At 38.2% G+C, this 20333-nt stretch overlaps 2 protein-coding genes across 3 annotated transcripts in view; both read left to right on the top strand.

The window, feature by feature from the left end:
• The first annotated feature begins 2282 nt into the window (after positions 1-2282).
• LOC122671879 (protein yippee-like) lies at positions 2283-18213 on the top strand. Of its 2 annotated transcripts, XM_043869350.1 has the most exons (7): positions 2283-2305; positions 2408-2507; positions 4112-4155; positions 5068-5176; positions 5266-5321; positions 5420-5517; positions 18195-18213. In XM_043869350.1, exons 2-6 carry the CDS (start codon positions 2412-2414, stop codon positions 5502-5504), a joined length of 390 nt encoding a protein of 129 aa, XP_043725285.1. In that variant the 5' UTR covers positions 2283-2305; positions 2408-2411; the 3' UTR covers positions 5505-5517; positions 18195-18213. The 2 variants fall into 2 exon arrangements, with proteins under 2 accessions (XP_043725285.1, XP_043725284.1); XM_043869349.1 differs by lacking the exon at positions 18195-18213 and having other exon boundaries at positions 2284-2305; positions 5420-5678.
• The window catches only part of LOC122672392 (probable LRR receptor-like serine/threonine-protein kinase At3g47570), a gene marked incomplete at its 5' end in the record, with an annotated part of 35052 nt that continues 27629 nt past the window's right edge, over positions 12911-20333 (top strand). The window contains one exon of the mRNA XM_043869873.1: positions 12911-13554. Coding sequence (XP_043725808.1) covers positions 12911-13554 — 644 coding nt within the window. The remainder of the gene's footprint in view (positions 13555-20333) is intronic.

The raw sequence follows: 20333 nt of genomic DNA, 5'->3' as shown, positions 1-20333 counted from the left end.
ATGTTTAGTGGGAATCTATAGATCTGTCCAAATATTTATGTTGATACCAGAACCCACCCTTTAACATACCATCATCCTACGAAAATGAGGTAGAATATTGAGAATGCCTCTTCAAAAGAAAGAATATGTTCTTCTCCTCGGAGCATTGAGAAAGGAAGAATGGGAAAAAGTTATTTTGTTTAAAGTAATTTTAATTTAACCCAAGTAGAAGGAGATGTCTATGTCCTCCAACAAAGTTTTGGAAGCCCTAGTATGAGTTTCCTAGGTCTTTGAATGTTGAATCTCATACTCTAGCTAAAGGGGCTTTTTGGTGGATTAATCCACCTACTTCTTGTAAATCTTGCTCTCATTCGGAGCAGGAACTTCTCTATTTCTATAATATCATAATTATCCAATTGGGAGAGGGTTCCGAGATAGGCAGCAATGCAGCATGGTGCCTACACTAGCGTGGTGGCCATGGGAGCGTGCATGGAAGCATCGACAAGGAGTGAGATTTCCATCTCTAATGGGACAGTGCTGTCATTTTACGTCCCTTTGCGTCTAGACGCAGGGGCCACATTGCTTTTTAGCCGTTTAGGGTTCTTTTTCCCCTACCCAATTATACCCATCGATACCTTTCTTTCTCGCTTTGATATGATGGCTTGTTAATCCAATGCCTACTTCCTCAACCCACGAACTCATCAAGGAGAGGTAGCTGACTCCTAATCAAGTCTAAGCAATCCTCCTGCTAAGGGTGTCAATTTGGGTACAGAACCAGTAATCTTCCCAAAAGCATTCCACTAAAACCCGAAACTGATACGTCGATTACTAAATGAGATAGTTCTAGGAGCAGGCTTTGGGATCAATTATTAAATGGAGCGGAATGGTTCTAGGACGGGTTTCCCAAGAGTCCATAATTGAAAAGTCAAATAAGGAATCGGCTAGAACCGAAACGTCTAGGATCGGTTTAACATGACTAATTACTTATTTAGAGTTAGTTAATATTTAACAGTTATAACTTATGTAGGAGTTATATTATAATTACAAAGAAAAACTAAGGATTATCAATTATTTTTTTTAATTGTTATGATCAAATACTAATGAGGATTGAACCATTAAGTTATCTTCAATACATTTATTTGAATAAAAGTTGAGATTTGAATTTGATTTGGTGTTGGTGATTTGGAAATGTAAGTTTTGGGTGTAGTTGAGTGCTTGCAGAATAATTATCACCTTCAATTCGTGGGCACTTCCAATTTCTCCAATTCCTCTAATAGTGGGGAGTGGATCCCACCTTAGGCAGTATTTTTGGGCAGGGGGTAGGGTGGTCATTTCTGCCCCCATGTGAGGAATTGGAGGACTTGGAGGGGGTAGTGAATTGGAGGGGACAACGATGTGTGTTTGCATGCTTAAGAATTAGTGTTTTTGATTAATCTATGTTTAGGAATATATATTCAATTATTTATATGATTAGAAACTTTATTTGTGTACACAGGAACTTTGTATATATTTGACTGTTTGAGAATTTGAGTACTTAGAACCATTAAAGAACCGGAACCGGATCGTCCCATCATTACATGAGACCTGATCTTAGTTTTGGGTCTGTTTAGTAATCGGGTCATGGGATTGATCCCCTTCGGACCGAAACCGATAAGAAACCATCCCATTACCTGGAATCATCCCATTTGACACTCTTACCTCCAAGGAATCCATTTTACCTCAGATCACAAGAATGGTGATGGAAGATGGTTGGTGTAGATACATACTCCCACTCTTACTACACCAGACTTGTGAGCCGGTTCGAACCATGCGACGTTCCCTCCCATATTTTATTGGCTTTGCGTAGGAGATTTGTCCATTCTTTGTTACGGTGTCGATTCTCCTAGATTTTATCTAATTGTTTTATTTTTTCCTAGTTTTGGGCAAAAGGATGCTGTATGGAGAGTGTGGCTCTTGTGCCCAGATACAGCCCCCTCGAAATGACTGCTCTACTTCATGGAAGGTAAAAATTCAGCCCTCGTTGATGTTACCATGCACGGTCCCATTGGCCCCATGCTGGGGTAGGGGCTACGTTCTTGGATAGAAAATTTCATTCTTTTAGGAAAAATAGGTTTCCTGAGCCGCTGACCCACTGGGTAGGGTAAGGTAGCAGTCTATCTCTCTCTTCATCATATAATGACATCAATGCCCTCCAATGTACGATACTGTCTCGCAGCATATCATTGGTGTATTTCTCTATGCCGGTTGCGCAGATAACCTCTCCCTATATTTGTTTTCATTCGCTAAGAAACTCTTTTCGTGATTTTCAAGGGAAAGAAGAAAGTTGGTCTGGATTGCTTCTTAGATTCTTTACTTGATGGATAGATATATATATAGAGAGAGAGAGAGATAGATAGATAGATAGATAGATAGAGAGAGAGAGAGAGAGAGAGATGGGTAGGCTTTTCGTGGTCAGTCTAGAAGGCAAGATTTACAGCTGCAGGCACTGCCAAACCCATCTCGCTTTATGTGAAGACATCCTTTCCAGGGTTTCATTTCCTTCTCTGCAACCCCTTTACTCTTTATTTTCTCCATGATTTTGTTTAATTCTTAATTGGTTCTATGAATGTGGGTCATGTGGTTTTCTGCCGGAACTCTGTGGTTTCTTGATGTGTACTGTATCTCCTGGTTCTATGGAATCTAGATGATGTTCTGCTTATTATTAGAGTTTCCCTCTCCATCTTCCCCCATTCCTTCTTTATCTTTATTTATCGTAGATGAAGAAATAAAGTTAGTCCTATTTGGGTTCTTCTGTTATTGTAACTGTTGAAATTACTCCATCTTAAACCTTTTCTTCCTATGATAAGTTTTTGCATTGTTAGTTAGTAATTCTTCTTCGTCTTATTCTATCAGGCCAGTTAACTTCTTTCCTTTATTGCATTGGTTGGATATGAGGAGGATGGTAATGTTGGAAACTTGTAGGGACTGACTTCCTGTATGTATTGTTATTAATGCTTGGTGGCAAAATGTATCAGCTTGGTATCCAAGATCAGAAATGTCTTTTTACTTGTATTGTAGGTGGAGGGGATACTATTAGGATCATGTAACCAATGACTCCCCATTCTTCCTCCCCCCGAAAGGCAAAACAGAAAAAAAAAAGGGTGATGGGGTGATTTGGGGGGGGGGGGGGGGATTAACCTCTAGATTTGGCTGGTTCAGTTTTCCTGATCATCCATGGATTAGGTATCGGTATTGAATCAGCCAATACAGTCAAAAGTGGGCTTTTTTTTGTGTTAAAAAAGTAGTTTTTTTTGTACTGGAATTGGTCCGATACGGCCATTGGAATCGTTATTGGCGGCTTCCCATACCGTGAACTAAAACCTTGTGACCATCCCATGATGGTTTACTGGTGGTCATGTTTTGGCTATTAGTTCTTCTTTGTTTCAATTCTATGGTTTTGTGGATTTGTTCAAGTAAACTTAACTCTTGTTTTAATTTGGATCTTAAGGATCAAGAGAATGATGTTCCTTTTTTGAAAAAAGTAATATAGGCTGAATGTCTTCTAAGATGGCTAATGTGTGTTCATTTATCTTTCCTATAGCAGTTTACTTTGTCTTTGATGCTTTTTGTCATTTTAATTTGATCAATCTCTTTAACAGTCAAAGTGATCTTTGTAGGTTTTGGTTGTAATAATGTAACCAATATTACGTTCTCATTGTTATAGATTCATGATAAATAGTAGTGTCAAGTTTATTGTCTACTTGAAAGTTATTGTTTTGTTAGTTGAGAAATGAAGTGACTGAAAGTATATGTAAAATCAACTAAATTTTTTCACTTTACTCGCAACCTAATGTCCTGTAGGAAAGTTTGATCATTCTAATCATTCTGTTTTTTTGCTAACCAAATAAATCTGACCAGATTTTGGGAACAAAATTTTATTTTATGTTATTTTTGGTGAAAGGGAACAAAATTTTATTTGTAGCTCGATTTCAATATTTGTGTGACTTGTACATATACCCATACTGCAAGAATATGATGGTTTTAACATGTTGAAGTGTAAATTTTCTGTGCATTTTCACTGTCAACTTTATGTTAGGATTGTTGGTCGAGCAAATGTTCTGACTCAATGTTTTGCCTGTGTTCTTTTATCCAGTCTTTCCACTGCAGGCATGGGAAGGCTTATCTCTTCAGTAAGGTGTAAGTTTTCGTTATTTTCTGTAATCTGATGTGAGCTGATACAATGCAATTCGGTTCATAGCTAGTGGCTACTTCCCATTTTGATCTGTGGATAACGCTTTCTGTGTTATATACTAGTTTTTCTGCGTAAAAAGACTTGTTCCCAGCATCCTTATATTTAGAAATACAAAGATAGGAAAACATGATTCTTGAATTTGGACCACAGAAATGGATTAGCAAAGGCACAAGACAGTAATTAGGCAATCCTCTTGGTAACAATTCAGGGTGTTACAGAAGTATCTATCATAATTAATTCAGCCAGTGGTGCTTGTACTTAACTATCTAAAATTTTATTTTGAAAACAAAATATCAGTTGCCAGGATGCTGTCTACTTGCTTTGTCCTACCTTGAACTTTCTTTCACTTAACATAAAGATTTGCAAATTCTGTTTTACGGATGAATTTGCATTTTCAGTGGAAAATGAAATATCCATTAAAAAACAGGGTTATTGTTATTATTACTGTGGTATACACAGGGATCGAAAAATTGGAATTGGCTTGGCCCATCCATGTACGGATTCTATGGTTAGGGCAGAATATGGCTGATTACTAACTGATTCAGCCTGATTCCGATCTGATCTGGATTGGAATCAGCTAGACCTGATTCTGGGTTTTGAACCCTGGGTATACATTGTATATGTCCAATCCAGAGAAGGTTCTATGGTTTAGTCACATACCCTGATTTGAATAGGAGAGATAAAGGTAAAAGATGATGATGTGATCTTGAATTGCGTGAGGTGAAGGAATATCCATCAACATAAGGATTTTCTGCTCCTCCACAAGCTTTGACACGGCTCATATCTTTAATAGAGCGACTGCTTTTTGTGTTTGGAGGCTTTTGGTGATTTTTTCTTCCTCTGGCAATGCTCAACAGTGTGAATGTCTCAGTTGGGGAGAAAGAAGAGCGGATGATGATAACTGGAATGCACACTGTTGCTGACATTTTCTGTGTAGGATGTGGGTCAATCGTCGGATGGACATATGTAAGACAGAAGCAGAATTTCAAAAGTTGCAGCTTGTGCATTTTGTTATCTTATTGTAGTGGTTAGCTTATTGGATTGACATATTTCAGGAGGCTGCACATGAGAAGAGCCAGAAGTACAAAGAAGGAAAATCTATCCTTGAGAGGTAGGTGGTGAACCAAGTTTCCTGGATTAATTCTGGTTGATGTTCTGACATTCAGAAGTTCCCCCAAGTGTTTGAGATGTTATTTTGTTGTTGAGCAGGTTCAAGGTGTCGGGCCCTGATGGAAGCAACTACTGGGTTAGTCATGAAGCTCAAATCGGTGGAAGTGATGCTGATGATGTTTGATTGCCTCTGATCCATGGCAATGTTTCTCCTGTTCCAATTGTATATTCTCAATCCCATTATTCTCAACTTGAATGGATCTTCAATTGGATAATTACTGATGTTGTCCCAGTTGTCCGATGACAGATTCTATTCCATTGTTCATACATGTTTGTTATTCTTAATTTCATTTGAGTATTGCATTGGATTTGTATGCTGGTGTTGAAATCATTATGTGTTCTGCTACCTCACTCTAGGAGCAGAAGAAAGATGGCAGTTTTTCAATCTTCAGATTACTTTTGTTCAAGTCTGCCATTTTGGGATAATTTACCAAGTCTGTCAATGCTAGTAGTTTTAGCACTGTTTAAATTGTTGTAAGACCCAATATAATTTCAAAAGAGGATAACAACATCCCTTTGACTTCCACATCATTGGCAATCTGGAAAGGGATTATCTTAGAACTGGAAGGGGACCATGTTCTAATATAAATCAAAACTTGAAAATAAGGTGTGATTTGGACCTCTTACTGAAAGCTCATCTTCTTCTTTGGCTGTCTATTATTTCATCATCAAGGAAGGTGAACAACACTTTTGCTTTATTCACTATTGTTTTAACCATCTTGCTATAGTTTTAAATTGATTAACAATGTATGGCTAAAGGATTAAAATGAAATGTTAGGTCTAATAACTTATAGGGCACACGTTCTCTGTCCGGGAGGGCATCTAGGCTCAGGCTGCGCCTAGACACATGGGGCGGGACAGGGTGGGGTTTGGGTCATGGGGGGAGGGGGGGGCTGGTCAGTTCACCCACCCCCATGTGTCTGGGTGTATCCTGTGCCCAGTGCCTAGTGCAGAGAACTCTATCCCCAACTTATACGGCAAATGAAAAAAAGCAAATTGAAAATGAAATCTATGTAAGATGGGGCACTACTGTAGACTATAGTTGTCATGGCGTCTAAGCAATCCAAGGTTTTGATGCAAGGTGACACCTTAGTTAGTAAATACGCGTATTATATGCGTATTTGAATTTTTGACCGTATAATACTCTTGTCTCCATATTTTTTCGTATTTTTATTAAAAAAAATATTTTTTAATCGATCGAGTATTATACTCATATAATATGCGTATTATACATTTAAAAAAAAAAATACCCAAAAGATTAGAATTTAGGGAAACGATTTCACTTTTCCTTTCATCTCTTTCGATTTGTGTTGCACATCCAACCGTAGCAGGCAACAGTAGCCGCCCTCCATCTCCAATCATCCTCCTCATCTTCGTTCAACAAAGTGGCACTTAAGTCTTGTACTCTCCTCTTGTTTCTCTGGTCTTTGAACTTTGATGGTGGTAGTGAAGCAAATGCATTTGGTGTGATATTGGCGAGAACGGCTCAATCTCTATTCTATTTTATTCTTGTTTTTCTGTCTCTTGTAACTAATGTGTACAGTGGAGATCCATATCTGGAACTCTCCCTCTTGTCTTGTGTTGGTTAATTAGTGGGAACTCATCTCCCTTCACAAGAACACATCTGGTTAAAAATATATGGTTATTTCATTGTAGATAGAAAGAAATGTAATGTTGGAAGAATGATTTAATGATAAGGTAATCAACTTGCTCATCTCATTTTTAGACAATCTACATTCATTTCTTGTAGATTATTGATATTTTGGTATGTTAAATGATAATCTTAGAGATGTTATATAGCATATTATATTATTGTATTTATTTTAGTTTATAAAATCATGATATTATTTTGTTTATTAGGTGGTGAATGCATGTTATATAATGAATATATGTCCCTTTTTTTAAAAGTATTATTGCCGTTTATGTCGTATTATACCTATATTAAACGCGTACCATATTATTACCGTATACGTTTTATGAAGCCGGATTTTTGAAAAATATTATTATCGTCTAGCCCGTTTAATTGCCGTACGTATCCATTCCCGTTCAATTGCCGTTCCCGAACCTACTAACTAAGGGTGATACCATCAAAGTGACCAAACTATGACCAACCGCCTAAAACTTGATAACATCTATGTACTAAATTTGTTGCATCTTTGGCAGTGCACCTAGTATTACCCCCACCCCCCCCCTCCCCCCAAAAAAAAGAGGGAAATTTACACATACCATCCCTGAGGTTTGACAAAAGGATATTTTCACCCCCCAGTTCTAAAAAATTCTACGTACCACCCTAAGGTTTGCAAACGGTAACAAATAAACTCATTCCGTCAGTTCATGACTAACATTGTTAAAAATTAGACTTGAACTGATGGAATTGTCCTTACAAGCGAAAAAAAAAAAAAAAAAAATCAAAAACAAAACCTGCAACTCATCTTCCCCCCCAAAATCGATTGGGGAAGATGAGTTGCAACTTGCCACTCAATCACTCCTCTTCAACCTCTTTACCTGAACTGAATCATCACCATCTTCACCATCACTCCTCCACCCTCAAACCCTAACCCTACACTCTGATTTGTTTACCATCACTCCCTGTTTTTCCTTTGATGCCCGTACAAAGCAATGGATTTCTTCTCTGAAATCCTATAAATAGAGTGGCTGCGGCAACCAATGTTTGAAGAAATTGAGAGCCTAAAGGCCTGCAATTGCAAGAAAAGTTCCCAAATTCCTTTCATCTCTCTTCGCTCTTTTCCTTCTTTTGTCTTCGTTTGCTTTTCAAGTTTCAACTTTCGAGTTTCGAATCCTAAATTCAATATTTTCAAATAGAAATGGCGGCTTCAAATTCGAGAACCAAATCCAGTGGACCAGTCTTGTCGTACGGATTTCATAAAATGATCTCTCCACCTGAAAGGTTTCGCTCTTCATCATCGTCGTCGACGGTTGTTTCCAGTGTTTCAATGGAGGTTCTTCTGACAGTTGTTTCCATAGTATGCAATGGAGCTCTGATTCGGAAATCTCTGCTCTGCTATAGAGACCATCTTGGCTCTGTTTGGTTGTTTACTACAAGTTTCTCTGATCTGCCCCGTTCACCAACTACCAGAGACCGGGGAGTGAGGTGTTGGGGTTCTTCCCGTCTTGTGGTAGCTTGAGGTGGTGCTGCTGCCCGTGTCAGCATTGAAGGAGGTAGTTTTTGTTTGGTGCCGGTGGACTTGTTGGTTCCTGTTGAAGCTGTTGGAGACCTGCTCAGCGTCTTCCCCATTGACCTATTTCACCCTGCTAGGTTACCTCTGCTGTAGAGTGATTGAACTCCAAGCGGTAAGAACCAGTTGCAGCCTGCCCTTGTAGCTGTGTGACTTGCTCCACTCTTGTTTCTCTGGCGACCTCTCATGACCTAGTGCAGTGTGAATCACAACTGCAGACCCCTGGTCGGGTAGGTTCTCTGTTCCTGGTTTTCCCTTGCTGAAATGAAATCACTCAGATGAACATAAATTCACATTTTGAGGTCCTTTTACTTCAAAGCTGTGAAAGGCATTATGGATTTCAAGGCTTTTGGCATCTGGGTTATCTGGGATACCTGCAACTCATCTTCCCCAATCGATTTGGGGAAGATGAGTTGTAGGTTTTGTCTTTGATTTTTTTTTCTTGCAAGGGCAATTCCATCAGTTCATGACTAATTCAAGTCTAATTTTTAACAGTGTTAGTCATGAACTGACGGAATGGGCTTATTTGTTACCGTTTGCAAACCTCAGGGGTACGCAGAATTCTCCAAAACTGGGGGTGAAAATATCCTTTCATCAAACCTCAGGGGTGGTATGTGTAAATTTCCCAAAAAAAAATTAAGACTGCACCTAGGCTTCATCCGATTGGACATGAGAGGATAAAATGTAATGTACAACTCTGTACGTGCACATTCATGCCTTTCTACTATTGGATGGGAGCAAAAGTGTAATACCACATCCCCCATTCAACGGTTGAATGCACGACTTTGTATGTGTGTGTATACATTATATACATATATATATTTGAACCATTTTATGTACTGTCAATGCTTATAGGGCATACGTTCTCTGTCCGGGAGGGCATCTGGGCTCAAGTTGCGCTTAGACACATGGGGTGGGACAGGGCGGGGTTTGGGTCATAGGGGGAGGGGGGCTGGTCATTTCACCCACCCCCATGTGTCTGGGTGTACCCAGTGCCTAGTGCCCAGTGCAGAGAACTCTATCCCTAACTTATACGACAAATGAAAAAAAAGCAAAGAAAATGACATCTATGTAAGATGGGGCACTACTGTAGACTATAGTTGTCACGGCGTCTAAGCAATCCAAGGTTTTGAAGGGAGCCTAGATGCAACGTGACACCATCAAAGCGACCAAACTATGACCAACCGCCTGAAACCTGATAACATCTATGTACTAAATTTGTTGCGTCTTTGGCAGTGCACCTAGTATTACCCCCCCCCCCCCCCAAAAAAAAAAATTGCACCTAGGCTTCATCCGATTGGATATGAGAGGATAAAATGTAATGTACAACTGTGTACGTGCACGATCATGCCTTTCTACTATTGGATGGGAGCAAAAGTGTAATACCACATCCCCCATTCAACGGCTGAATGCATGACTTTGTATGTGTGTGTGTGTATATATATATTTTGGACCATTTTTTGTACTGTCAATGCTTTTCGACTAAAATGCAAGTAACTTTGTTGTAAAAATGTAAAAAATTCATAGGGTTGGAGTAAAGGGGGGGGGGGAGAGAGGAGTACTGTAACAAATCCGGGTATTTGGAGTTATGAAAGCGTGGTCGGGGCACATATTGTATTTTCTGGGTAGTGCTTGGCAGCCATCTGGCATTTGATGAATCGAATTTGAATATAGAAATATTCTGTGATGAGTGTACAGGAAAATCCTCTTTGGATTTTCCCAAGATCTTTAGAATTCATTTATTTCTTTCAAGGGTGGCATGCTTCTGGTTTGTCGCCCTTGATGATAAAAACGGGCATCTTAGTAATTAAACACCTATAGCCACAAGTATATATAGGTGCTTTGTTCTCATGATTGGTTTTGCTACAATGTTGTTGGTGTTAGAAATAATGAGGCAGCAGAATGACGATTTTACAGAAGAAGAAGAAGAAGAAAAAGAGAAAGCACATACAGACAAAACAAGGATTTACGTGGTTCACCCCCAAGAAGGTAGGCTATATCCACAGCAGAGCGATAGATCTAGATCCATTATTTTTATGAAGAAAATACAAAGCCTCTTTCAAATCCTCTCACCTCTCAAAGAGACAACAACTATATATTGTTACAATATAGAGAAAGACCCTAAACCACGAAAGTACAAAACTGCCACCCCCTAGAAGTCCACCCGGTTTGATCTGGGTTCTGAACCAATAGAGGACGAATAATATTTCAAATCGAAGATCTCAACAAACTCTTCAAGGGTCAGCGGCAAGCGCTTTTTGACCATTCTGGTGCGTTTCGAAGGTGAAGCAGCCCATCAAAGAATCACAGTACTTTCTGGATTAAAACTAAGATCAGGCTTCATCGATAACAATTGAAAGATTGATTGGGCTACTTGATATGAACCCACACATCACCTTCTCTCTCTAGCTTATGCTCTGGTGAAAACAAAGGAAAGGGAAAGGAAGTGAAATCAAATCATAGTGTTAAAATGAAAAGTTTTGTAGTCAAATACCCTACAAGATAGGTAACTAAATCAAAAACATGTTAAATCTGGTTGTAAAATCATACGATAGTTTGAAATCAAATTCCTTTGTTGAATGGAGGACTTGAGAAATTCTTCAAAGCTAAGATCTTGTATGTCATGAGTTGCTGACCAAGCAATGAAGCTGATCTTGCTGGCCAGTTCTTGCTGACCCCAAATTTATTGACTCGGTAAGAGTTGAAGAAGTTTACAATAAAATAAAATCAAATCAAAAGAGGCGCTCTACATACATTAATTAATACTACAAATCTCTTGAAGAAGTTAGACAAGGAATCTTTTACTAATTTCTTTTGTAAAAGACACTAAAGAAATTCCATTTGCATAATAAGCTTCTCAGAGCTTCGATTGACCGTTCTTGTCACTGTATGAGAGACAGTAATTAAAGAGCAGAGAGTAGCGACCTTAATTGATTAACTTGTTCTTATTCCTTCCTAAAGACTTTCTTTCGCATCAAATTCTCAGAACACAGGGTTTGTTTTATCAATACCTTCATTATGCATAAATTGCAATTGATCGACCAGACTATAAATAAATTGCAATTAATGAGGAGACTATCTCTATATACTATACTATCCTCTTCAGTTCATATATCATCCCAACTCTTGTTCCATCCATTGTCTCCCAGGACCCAAAAATTAACATTTGATTGATGGGCTTCTCCTCGCTGCTTTCGTCCATTCTTCTTCTTCTCCTCCTCTGGTGCAGCAACAGCAGCAGCTGCATGAGCTTCTTATTGGCACATTCACAAAAATCAGGAAGAGGAAGAAGATCAATTAATGAAATGGATGATGATGATGATGGGCTAGCCTTGCTGGCCATCAAGGCTCGTATAACCAGTGATCCTTTTCATGTTTTGAGCTCCTGGAATGACTCTGTCCCCTATTGCGAGTGGCCAGGCGTTATATGTGGCGGTCACTGACATCCAAACAGGGTCAGAGCCTTGCGTTTACGGTCCAATGGGTTGGTGGGTTCCTTGGCTCCAGAAATAGGAAACCTCACTTTCCTACGAGAGATTTCGCTCAAAAACAACAGCTTCCATGGTGAAATCCCAGGTGTAGTAAGCTTTCTTTTCAGGCTTCGTTATTTATACCTAAACAACAATTCATTTGAAGGGGAAATCCCACCCAACATATCACGTTGCTCCAACCTTAAAGAACTCCATTTAGGCTGCAACAATATTGTGGGGAAAATTCCAGTACAACTTGGCTCCTTGTCGAAGCTTCAATCCCTTGGAATCTCTTACAATTCATTGACAGGACAGATTCCACCTTCCTTTGGTAATCTTTCATCCCTTAACGCCATTTCTGTAACATCCAATGATTTAAGTGGAAGTATTCCAAATGCCCTTGATGTCGGAGGTAATCTACTTCAAGGGAGTCTTCCACCAAATTTAGGCTTCAGTCTTCCTAATCTATCGTGGTTTTCAGTTTTTGAAAACCAGTTTAATGGTCCAATTCCAATTTCCGTGTCCAATATGTCGAAGCTTGAAAACCTTTTAACCGGTAGAAACAGTTTTACTGGGAAAGTGGATATCCATTTTGGAGGCCTATCAAAACTATATTGGCTTTCATTGTACTCCAATCATTTGGGGGGAAGTGGAGAGGCCAATGACCTGAATTTTGTCAACACATTGACCAACTATAGTAGTTTAACAATTTTGGACCTTGATGATAATCGGTTTGGTGGCGTGCTACCCAACTCCATAGCAAACTTATTGACCCAACTGACAAACCTAATTCTAGTAGAAAATAAAATATCTGGAGACATCCCAGTGGGGATAGGGAACCTTGTAAGCTTCAATAACTCTTTTTACATGGAAACAAATTCACAGGGCCAATCCCTTCTTCTCTTGTTGGAAACTTGACACAATTGAGTGAGCTCTATTTAAATGATAATCGATTGCAAGGAAAAATACCTTCAAGTCTTGGAAGATGCCAATATTTGTTACGTTTGGACTTTTCCAGTAATAGTTTACATGGTGTCATCCCCAAAGAGATATTTAATCTTTCCATGTTAATAGAGCTAAACTTGAGTAAAAATTCTTTCTTTGATTCTCTAACTTTGGAAGTGGGTCGAGTGACCAATCTCGAAATCCTAGATGTTTCTGAGAACATGTTGTCTAGAGAAATCCCTAGCACCCTTGGTACTTGTACAAGCCTAGAGCAACTTTTTATGGATGGTAACTTATTTCAAGGATCTATTCCATCATCTTTGAGTTCTCTAAGAGGTCTTCAAGATTTAGATCTTTCACACAACAACATCTCCGGTTTGATCCCAAAATACTTGGTTACGCTTAAGTTGTTACAAAATTTAAATTTATCATTTAATCATTTGGAGGGTGAGGTAGCAGTAGATGGAGTCTTTCGAAATTCGAGTGCAATTTCAGTCATTGGAAACAATAAGCTTTGTGGAGGTCTACCAAAACTTCATTTGCCAGCATGCCAAACTCAAAAGTCAAAAGAAGATGGTAGGCATCGTGTTTTCAAGTTGATAGTCATCACATGTGGTTGTGGGGGCTCTCTATGTTTGATTTTTATGACATTGTTTTTCATTATCTACCAGAGAAGAAAAGAAAAGAAAGAATCCACTTTATTTTCTATAGGGGGTCGTCATTTTAGGATCTCTTATGCCCAACTCCTTAAAGCTACCGATGGATTTTCTTTTGCAAATCTGATTGGAGTGGGGAGTTTTAGTTCCGTGTACAAAGAAGTTCTCAATCATGGGGAAACTGTTGTTGCAGTAAAGGTCCTCAACATTAGATAAAGAGGTGCTTCCAAGAGTTTCATGGTTGAATGTAAATCCCTTAGAAACATCCGACACCGTAATCTTATAAAAATCTTAACATTTTGCTCAAGTATAGATTTTGAAGGCAACAATTTTAAGGCTTTAGTATATGAGTTCATGTCCGGTGGGAATTTGGAGAGTTGGTTGCATCCACATGCAAATGGCATACAAGATCAACAAAGGAATTTAAACCTTCTTCAAAGATTGAATGTTGTCATTGATATGGCAACTGCATTGGATTATCTTCACCATCATTGTCATACGCAGATTATTCACTGTGATCTAAAGCCAAGCAATATTCTTCTTGATGCTGATTTGACTGCACATTTGGGTGATTTCGGAATATCAAGAATTATATCAAAAGCCACAGATAGATCTCAAAATCACACGAGCTCAATCGGAATAAAGGGATTGATTGTATACATTGCACTAGGTAATGTACCTCTTTTATTTGTTTAGTATAATTTTTCCTCTTCTTTCAAAAGTTGTGATTGAGCTTGCCTTATGATGAAGCCAATATTTATCTTACCTATTCCACCGCAAAGCCATAAGGCTTTATTACTATTTTAAGATACATTTTGTGACATCTGAAACCCCTTCCTACATAAAACTATAATTAATATCTAAGAAGGTATATATGCTTATATGATATTTTGAGTTTTTGTTTCTACACCAAAGTTTCGATTGCATCTTTCTTTATTGTAATCAAGTCATACATTGAATGTCCTTAGCTACAAACTATGGTTTTTTGAAGAATTATGCATCTAGTTTTTTAGGGATCAGTAGTTTTAGCTGTACATAGATTAATGTGGCCACATAAAACATTAATGTCATGCATAAAATTGCTTGGATATCATGCCATCAAATGATCTATTGGAATTAGATCCACAAATATCGATATTAGGGGAACCAATGTTCCTTGTATGTGCACTATAAGAATGAGTTTGAAGTCATCCTAACCTCTTTTGAGATGCTAATTGTTACATTGGATATGTACCTCATTGAAAACTCTAGACTCAAATGATTTTCTCTTTGGTATTCTCGTCATGGTTATACTTAATTTAACCTTTGAGTTCAACTGAGTAGGAAAAACAAGCTTTCCATCTTATGTTATTCTTCCAGTTCAGACCAATAGACTTTGCTCCTATTTTCACTAATTATAAAAGTACTAACCTCTAAGACGCATAAATTACACAGTATGGTGTAGGTGTTGATGTCTCAACACATGGTGATGTTTACAGCTATGGGATTCTTATATTAGAGATGTTCACAAGGACACAACCTACTCATGAAATATTCAAAGATAACTTTAATCTTCATTATTGGGCTGAGATGGCATTGCATAATGGAGTGATTGCTATAATTGACCCATCATTTCTTTCCATGGAAGAAGATGAAGAAGAAGCAACAACAACTGTAACCAACATCACTAAAAATCGAAGATGCATGAAGGATAGAGTGCAAGAGTGTCTTAATTCCATTATTAGAATTGGAGTTGCTTGCTCTACTGAATCACCATGTGATCGAATGGACATAAGTGATGTGGTCAAAGAGCTATATCTGATCAAGGACATTTATCTTGGAGTTGGCACTCATCGAGGAAGATGAACTATAATAAAGGTTATGAACATTGATAAGTCATCATTTCCTTAAAAAATGAGTTTGTTGTGTTTTTTGATGAAGCTAAAACCTTTTTGTTCTATTTGAGTTATTTATATTTTTAACCTTAATAATATGGATACCAAGTACAATTAGATGAGACATTAGTGAATCATTGGTCTTTTTTAGATTTTTGTGGTATTAGCATTATATTCCTTGGCTCTTCAACTAAGGCTCTGTTCATAAATCAAATTGTTTCATATGGTTTTCAACATAGAGACATAGGTTTCAGCTAATTAGCAATTGGGAAGAGAAGTTGGTTCTTCTTTTTTCTCCCTATTCTCTCTTTTTGTTCTTATTTTAAAGCTCTAAATGGATAGAAAATCTTTTGGAAAGACTGTTTCAAGATTACCATTGGATTCCACTAAGTGAGTGAAGAGAATCAAAGGGCATTTTGATAAATGATGTTCACAACGTAGAATGGACAAAAGTACCCATTTGAGGCTTTTCCCTTCCATTGAAAGTGGTGTGTAGGAGACTATCCCTAGAGCATGCATTCTTGAGGAACTGAGCTCCGCTAAACAAGGGTGTTTTCTTTATTAACACTTTTGAAAGACTATTTATGAACGGAAGACAAACCCCGATTAGTTTTATTATCCTCTCATTAACATTATGATCACCTTTGCTATCATGCCCAATCCAAAGGAAACTGTATTCAGCTGATAGTTTGCATAAGCAACATCATTACTCCACAAAACTAAATGAGAGTCATGTTATTAGACTCCACGACATGAAAAATGTAAAAAGTTTCTTATCTTCCCATGATTTGAGAAAGCTCCTTTTTTAAGCAACATCATCTCTCCACAAAGCTAAATGAAACCTATGTTATTAGGCTTTGTAACATGAAAAATGTAAGAAGTTTCTTGTCATCTAATGATATGAGAAAACTCTTTTTTTTTTTTTAGAAGGTTAAAATTGTAATATCCTAGCATAGTGGAGGAATTAATTTAAAGCTTAACCTGTGATATAATATCCGTACTTAAAATACAAGAATAATTTGGATATTTCACATTAGCTTAAATTTCAAATCGACGATCAACTGAGGATCTTGATTTTTGGATCCATGATCAATAGATTTTAAGGTAAGATGAGCATTTTTAAATAAATTTATGGGAAAATATCATCCCCCTCCCCTCTAAGTTTGCCTAATATCAATCCGGTACCCAAGTTTCGAAAAATATCTATCCCCTCCTTTACTTTATAAAGATTATATCAACCGTACCCTAACCGTTAGAAAATGCCATTAAATGATGATGTGGCATTTATAAAACCCCTAAATACTCTTAATATAATTATATTTCAATTTTACCCTCCCCTATTTTTCCTTGTGCCCTCCTCTTCTCTCATTTCCTCTTCTTCTTCTTCCGCCAGCACCCCATCATCGCCACCACTATCGCATCCAATCCTCTTCACCGCCAGTACCACAGTCACCACCATCGCTAGCACCACCACCACCACCGCTTAGGAGTTTCTGTTCCGACTTTCCTCTCCCTATCCCTCTCTTTCTCCGTCTCCAACAGCCTTCCCCCTCCTCTGCTCAGACTCTCCCTCTCCCTTCGGGCCTTCCCCGACTTCTCTGGTTCCAGCACCCCCTCCCTCTACCCCTCTCTAATTTCCGAATCTAACCCCAATCTCCATCACTTGATTTCTGTAGATTCTTCGCAAAAACGAGAAAGACAGTTCGATTGCTTTGCTGAGTGCTTCCCTCTACCCCTCAAATGCATATGCTTGCTGAGTGCTTCCTAAACCATGACTGTCAAGTTTCCCTTCACAAAAATCACCATTATCAATTTCAATCGGACCATTTTCTTCTTCATTTTCCCTCTCTTCCAGACTCTAATCGCAAGCCTCCATCATTTCTTTCCATTTCCTATCCAGTACGATTTTGCTTTCTTTTCTTAAATAAACGAAAGAGGAAGAGAAGAACCTATCGAAACTAAAGATCAGGCATACTCCCCAGTACAGCAGCACCATTAACCACAGAAGAGCTCCCTGGGGTCTTCGATTGCAATGGAAATGATCTTCAAACGATAATTTCGGACAAAAAACCTGTCACACAGCTTCAGCAGCTCAATTCCGTCAATTTTAGGTCAAGCAACACCAAACGCAGAGTTCTGCAATTTCCAGTTCGGCAGGTTTCCACGGAACAAAACCCTAGCACAGGAGCCAAAATAATGAAAGATTGGGACCCTAGGGAAACAGAAGAACAAGAACAGAAGAGCAAATTAGAGCCAACAATAATGTAATCTCAGAAACTTAGATCGGTTGAGAGATTTCATTCATATTGGATGCATTGAAACAATGAATAATGAAAGAGACGAAAGACGGTATATAAACAAAGCTCTTTTCTTTCTCTCTGTTTTTTTTTTTTTTTTCTTTTCTGATTTAGGTATTTTGAGCGGAATTGAAGGAGGTTTTGTTGTTAAACAGCGAACCACTGCGATTTTTCATCACCGTCATTCAAAACCATGCTAGTAAAACCTTTTTTTAACCGTTTGTTCTCAAATTTTCTGTAAAGTGAGGTCCAAACCCATCGGAAATGAAGAAATTGCTCTGGAAGTCCAATTCCTGAGCCAAATTTTAACCAATTAATGATTATATCCTTCAGCTCATCAAAAGTGAAGAAATTGTTCCTAAAGTCTAATGCGCGAGCCAAATCTTAACCAGCTAATGATAATATCCTTCAATCATTCATCCACTTTTTAGAGTTCTGAACTTTTATAGATTCGGTTGCGATGACGATGGTCGGTTCAATCGACTCAATTCATTTGCAATTTCACTTTATATCAGGCAATCTCCAGTACTCTCTCTCTGAGATGCATAAAAAAAAAGTGAGGGAAAAATAAGAGAAACCCTATTGTATATACTAAGTTGCCATTGCCCTCCCCGATCCATTCTAAAGTCTCTGTTGGTGGCCACTGCAAGCGAATCACTAATGTTCCTTTGTCTCTCCATCATTCAAAAGAAGGTTTCGCACAAATCGACAGCAGAACCAAACCCAGCAGTCCGATTGAAGTTCCCATAATGATCTTTTGTCTTTCTATCATTCAAAAGAAGGTTTCGCACAAATTGACATCAGAAGCCAAAACCCAGGAGTCCGACTGAAAGCCGCAGCTGTTGATCAGACGGGAAACATAGAGAATTATCAGCAGGAAGAGAGAAAAGAAAAGTTCTAGGTGTGACGGTGGTGGTGTTCGCCGGAGAAGAAAGAAGGAAAGAGAAACGAAGGGGAGGAGTGAGAGAGGAGAGAGAATGTTAGGTTAGGGTTGGGTTAAGGGTATTTTGGGGTTTTACAAATTTTATAAATGCCACATCATCACTTTTTTAACGGTTAAGGCACGATTGATATAATCTTTATGAAATAGGGTAGGGTAGATATTTTTTAAAACTTGGGTACTGAATTGATATCTGGCAAATTTAGAAGGGACGGGGATGATATTTTCCCACAATTTATTTATAATCCCATTGATATCTAAGTGCGTTAGTTTGGTGGTTGAGAGCTTATACCTAATTGAATAGGTCTGAAGTTCAATTCTTGAGGAAAACAATTAAATAAAATTTTTATTATTTTACCATAAGTAGTTTGATGGGCCCCACTTAAAAATTACTAGGTTCTAATGGGGGGTTAGAGTTTCCCCACGTTTGAGAGGGGAATGCTCGGCAATTTAAAGAAAATTAATAATATATAAAAAAAAAAGTAAGAAAGAGAGAGAGAGAGAGAGGTTGAATTTAGATTGAAATCTAGAGAGAGACTAGAATCGTGAAAGAGGAAGAGAGAGGAAGGAGAGAGGTCTTCCACCATTAAAGCATCTTCAAGCTTTTTTTAGAAAGTCGATTTTCAACAAACCTGTGAGTTAACATCTATACTTTGTGCTTATTTATGTTAAAAATATTCTTCTCTCTTGATCTAAAATTCTAGTTTACAAGCATGTGTTTAACAATTTTATTTGAGAAACTATGTTGAAAAATTCATTGATTTATGGGCATAATAGCATGAGATATAGTGAGACTGATGTTATGATGATATTCTTCGTGATTATGGAAACATGACAATCTTTTGCATGCTTATGGATGTATGGATGTTTTTTTTATTTTATTGGATTGTGATTGAGAAGATGAGTCTGTAGTACGGTACGAGACATACTTCTTGTCCTCACCTTTGGTGAGTGAGCTGCGCTTGTAGTACGGTGCAAGGTAAGGGTGTCAATTTGGGACCGGAACCGGGAACCGTCCCAATACCGTCCCGCTAAAACCCGGTATCGGACCGTCCCATTAGTAAATGGGACGGTACTGGTATCTGATTTTGGTACCGAATGATAAATGGGACGGGACGGTTCTGGGACGGGATTCCCAACGGTACTAGTACCGAAATACCAATTACGTACCGGATGGTACCGAAACTACTAGTACCGTTTAAAAAGAAAGAGAATATAAGATCTTTTTTTAAAATTATATAAAAAAAAAAGGGTATAAGAATTACGATTCATTAGGGTTTCATTAATTGTCTTTTGAATACGAAGAGGAACAACAGGTCAACAGCCGTACCTTGAAGTCTCTCCTCACAGAACCTGCTACAGTGCTACTCCCTCCTCCCTCCTCCCTCGATCAACTATATCTATTAGGTTCTTTGTTTTTGCACTTCGTATTTTGTACCACACTACCATGTGACATGTGTGATAAATAGAGTTTTGTTTGGAAAAATCAAAGAAGAAACACAACGGGATTCTTCCATTTTGTAGGACTTCTCTAGATTTAAAAAAATGAGAAGCTTATTACATGTGATCTTAGG

Source organism: Telopea speciosissima, chromosome 8, assembly GCF_018873765.1.
Source record: "Telopea speciosissima isolate NSW1024214 ecotype Mountain lineage chromosome 8, Tspe_v1, whole genome shotgun sequence".
Taxonomy (NCBI): Eukaryota; Viridiplantae; Streptophyta; class Magnoliopsida; order Proteales; family Proteaceae; genus Telopea; species Telopea speciosissima.
This window is presented reverse-complemented; position numbering and strand designations above follow the sequence as displayed.

Bases quoted from the DNA above. Each gene is read 5' to 3' on its own strand.
- LOC122671879 (XM_043869350.1), top strand. From the start codon at position 2,412: ATGGGTAGGCTTTTCGTGGTCAGTCTAGAAGGCAAGATTTACAGCTGC. The intron at 4,156-5,067 runs GTAAGTTTTCGT...AATGCTCAACAG, and splicing joins GCTTATCTCTTCAGTAAGGT to TGTGAATGTCTCAGTTGGGG. The intron at 5,322-5,419 runs GTAGGTGGTGAA...GTTGTTGAGCAG, and splicing joins GGAAAATCTATCCTTGAGAG to GTTCAAGGTGTCGGGCCCTG.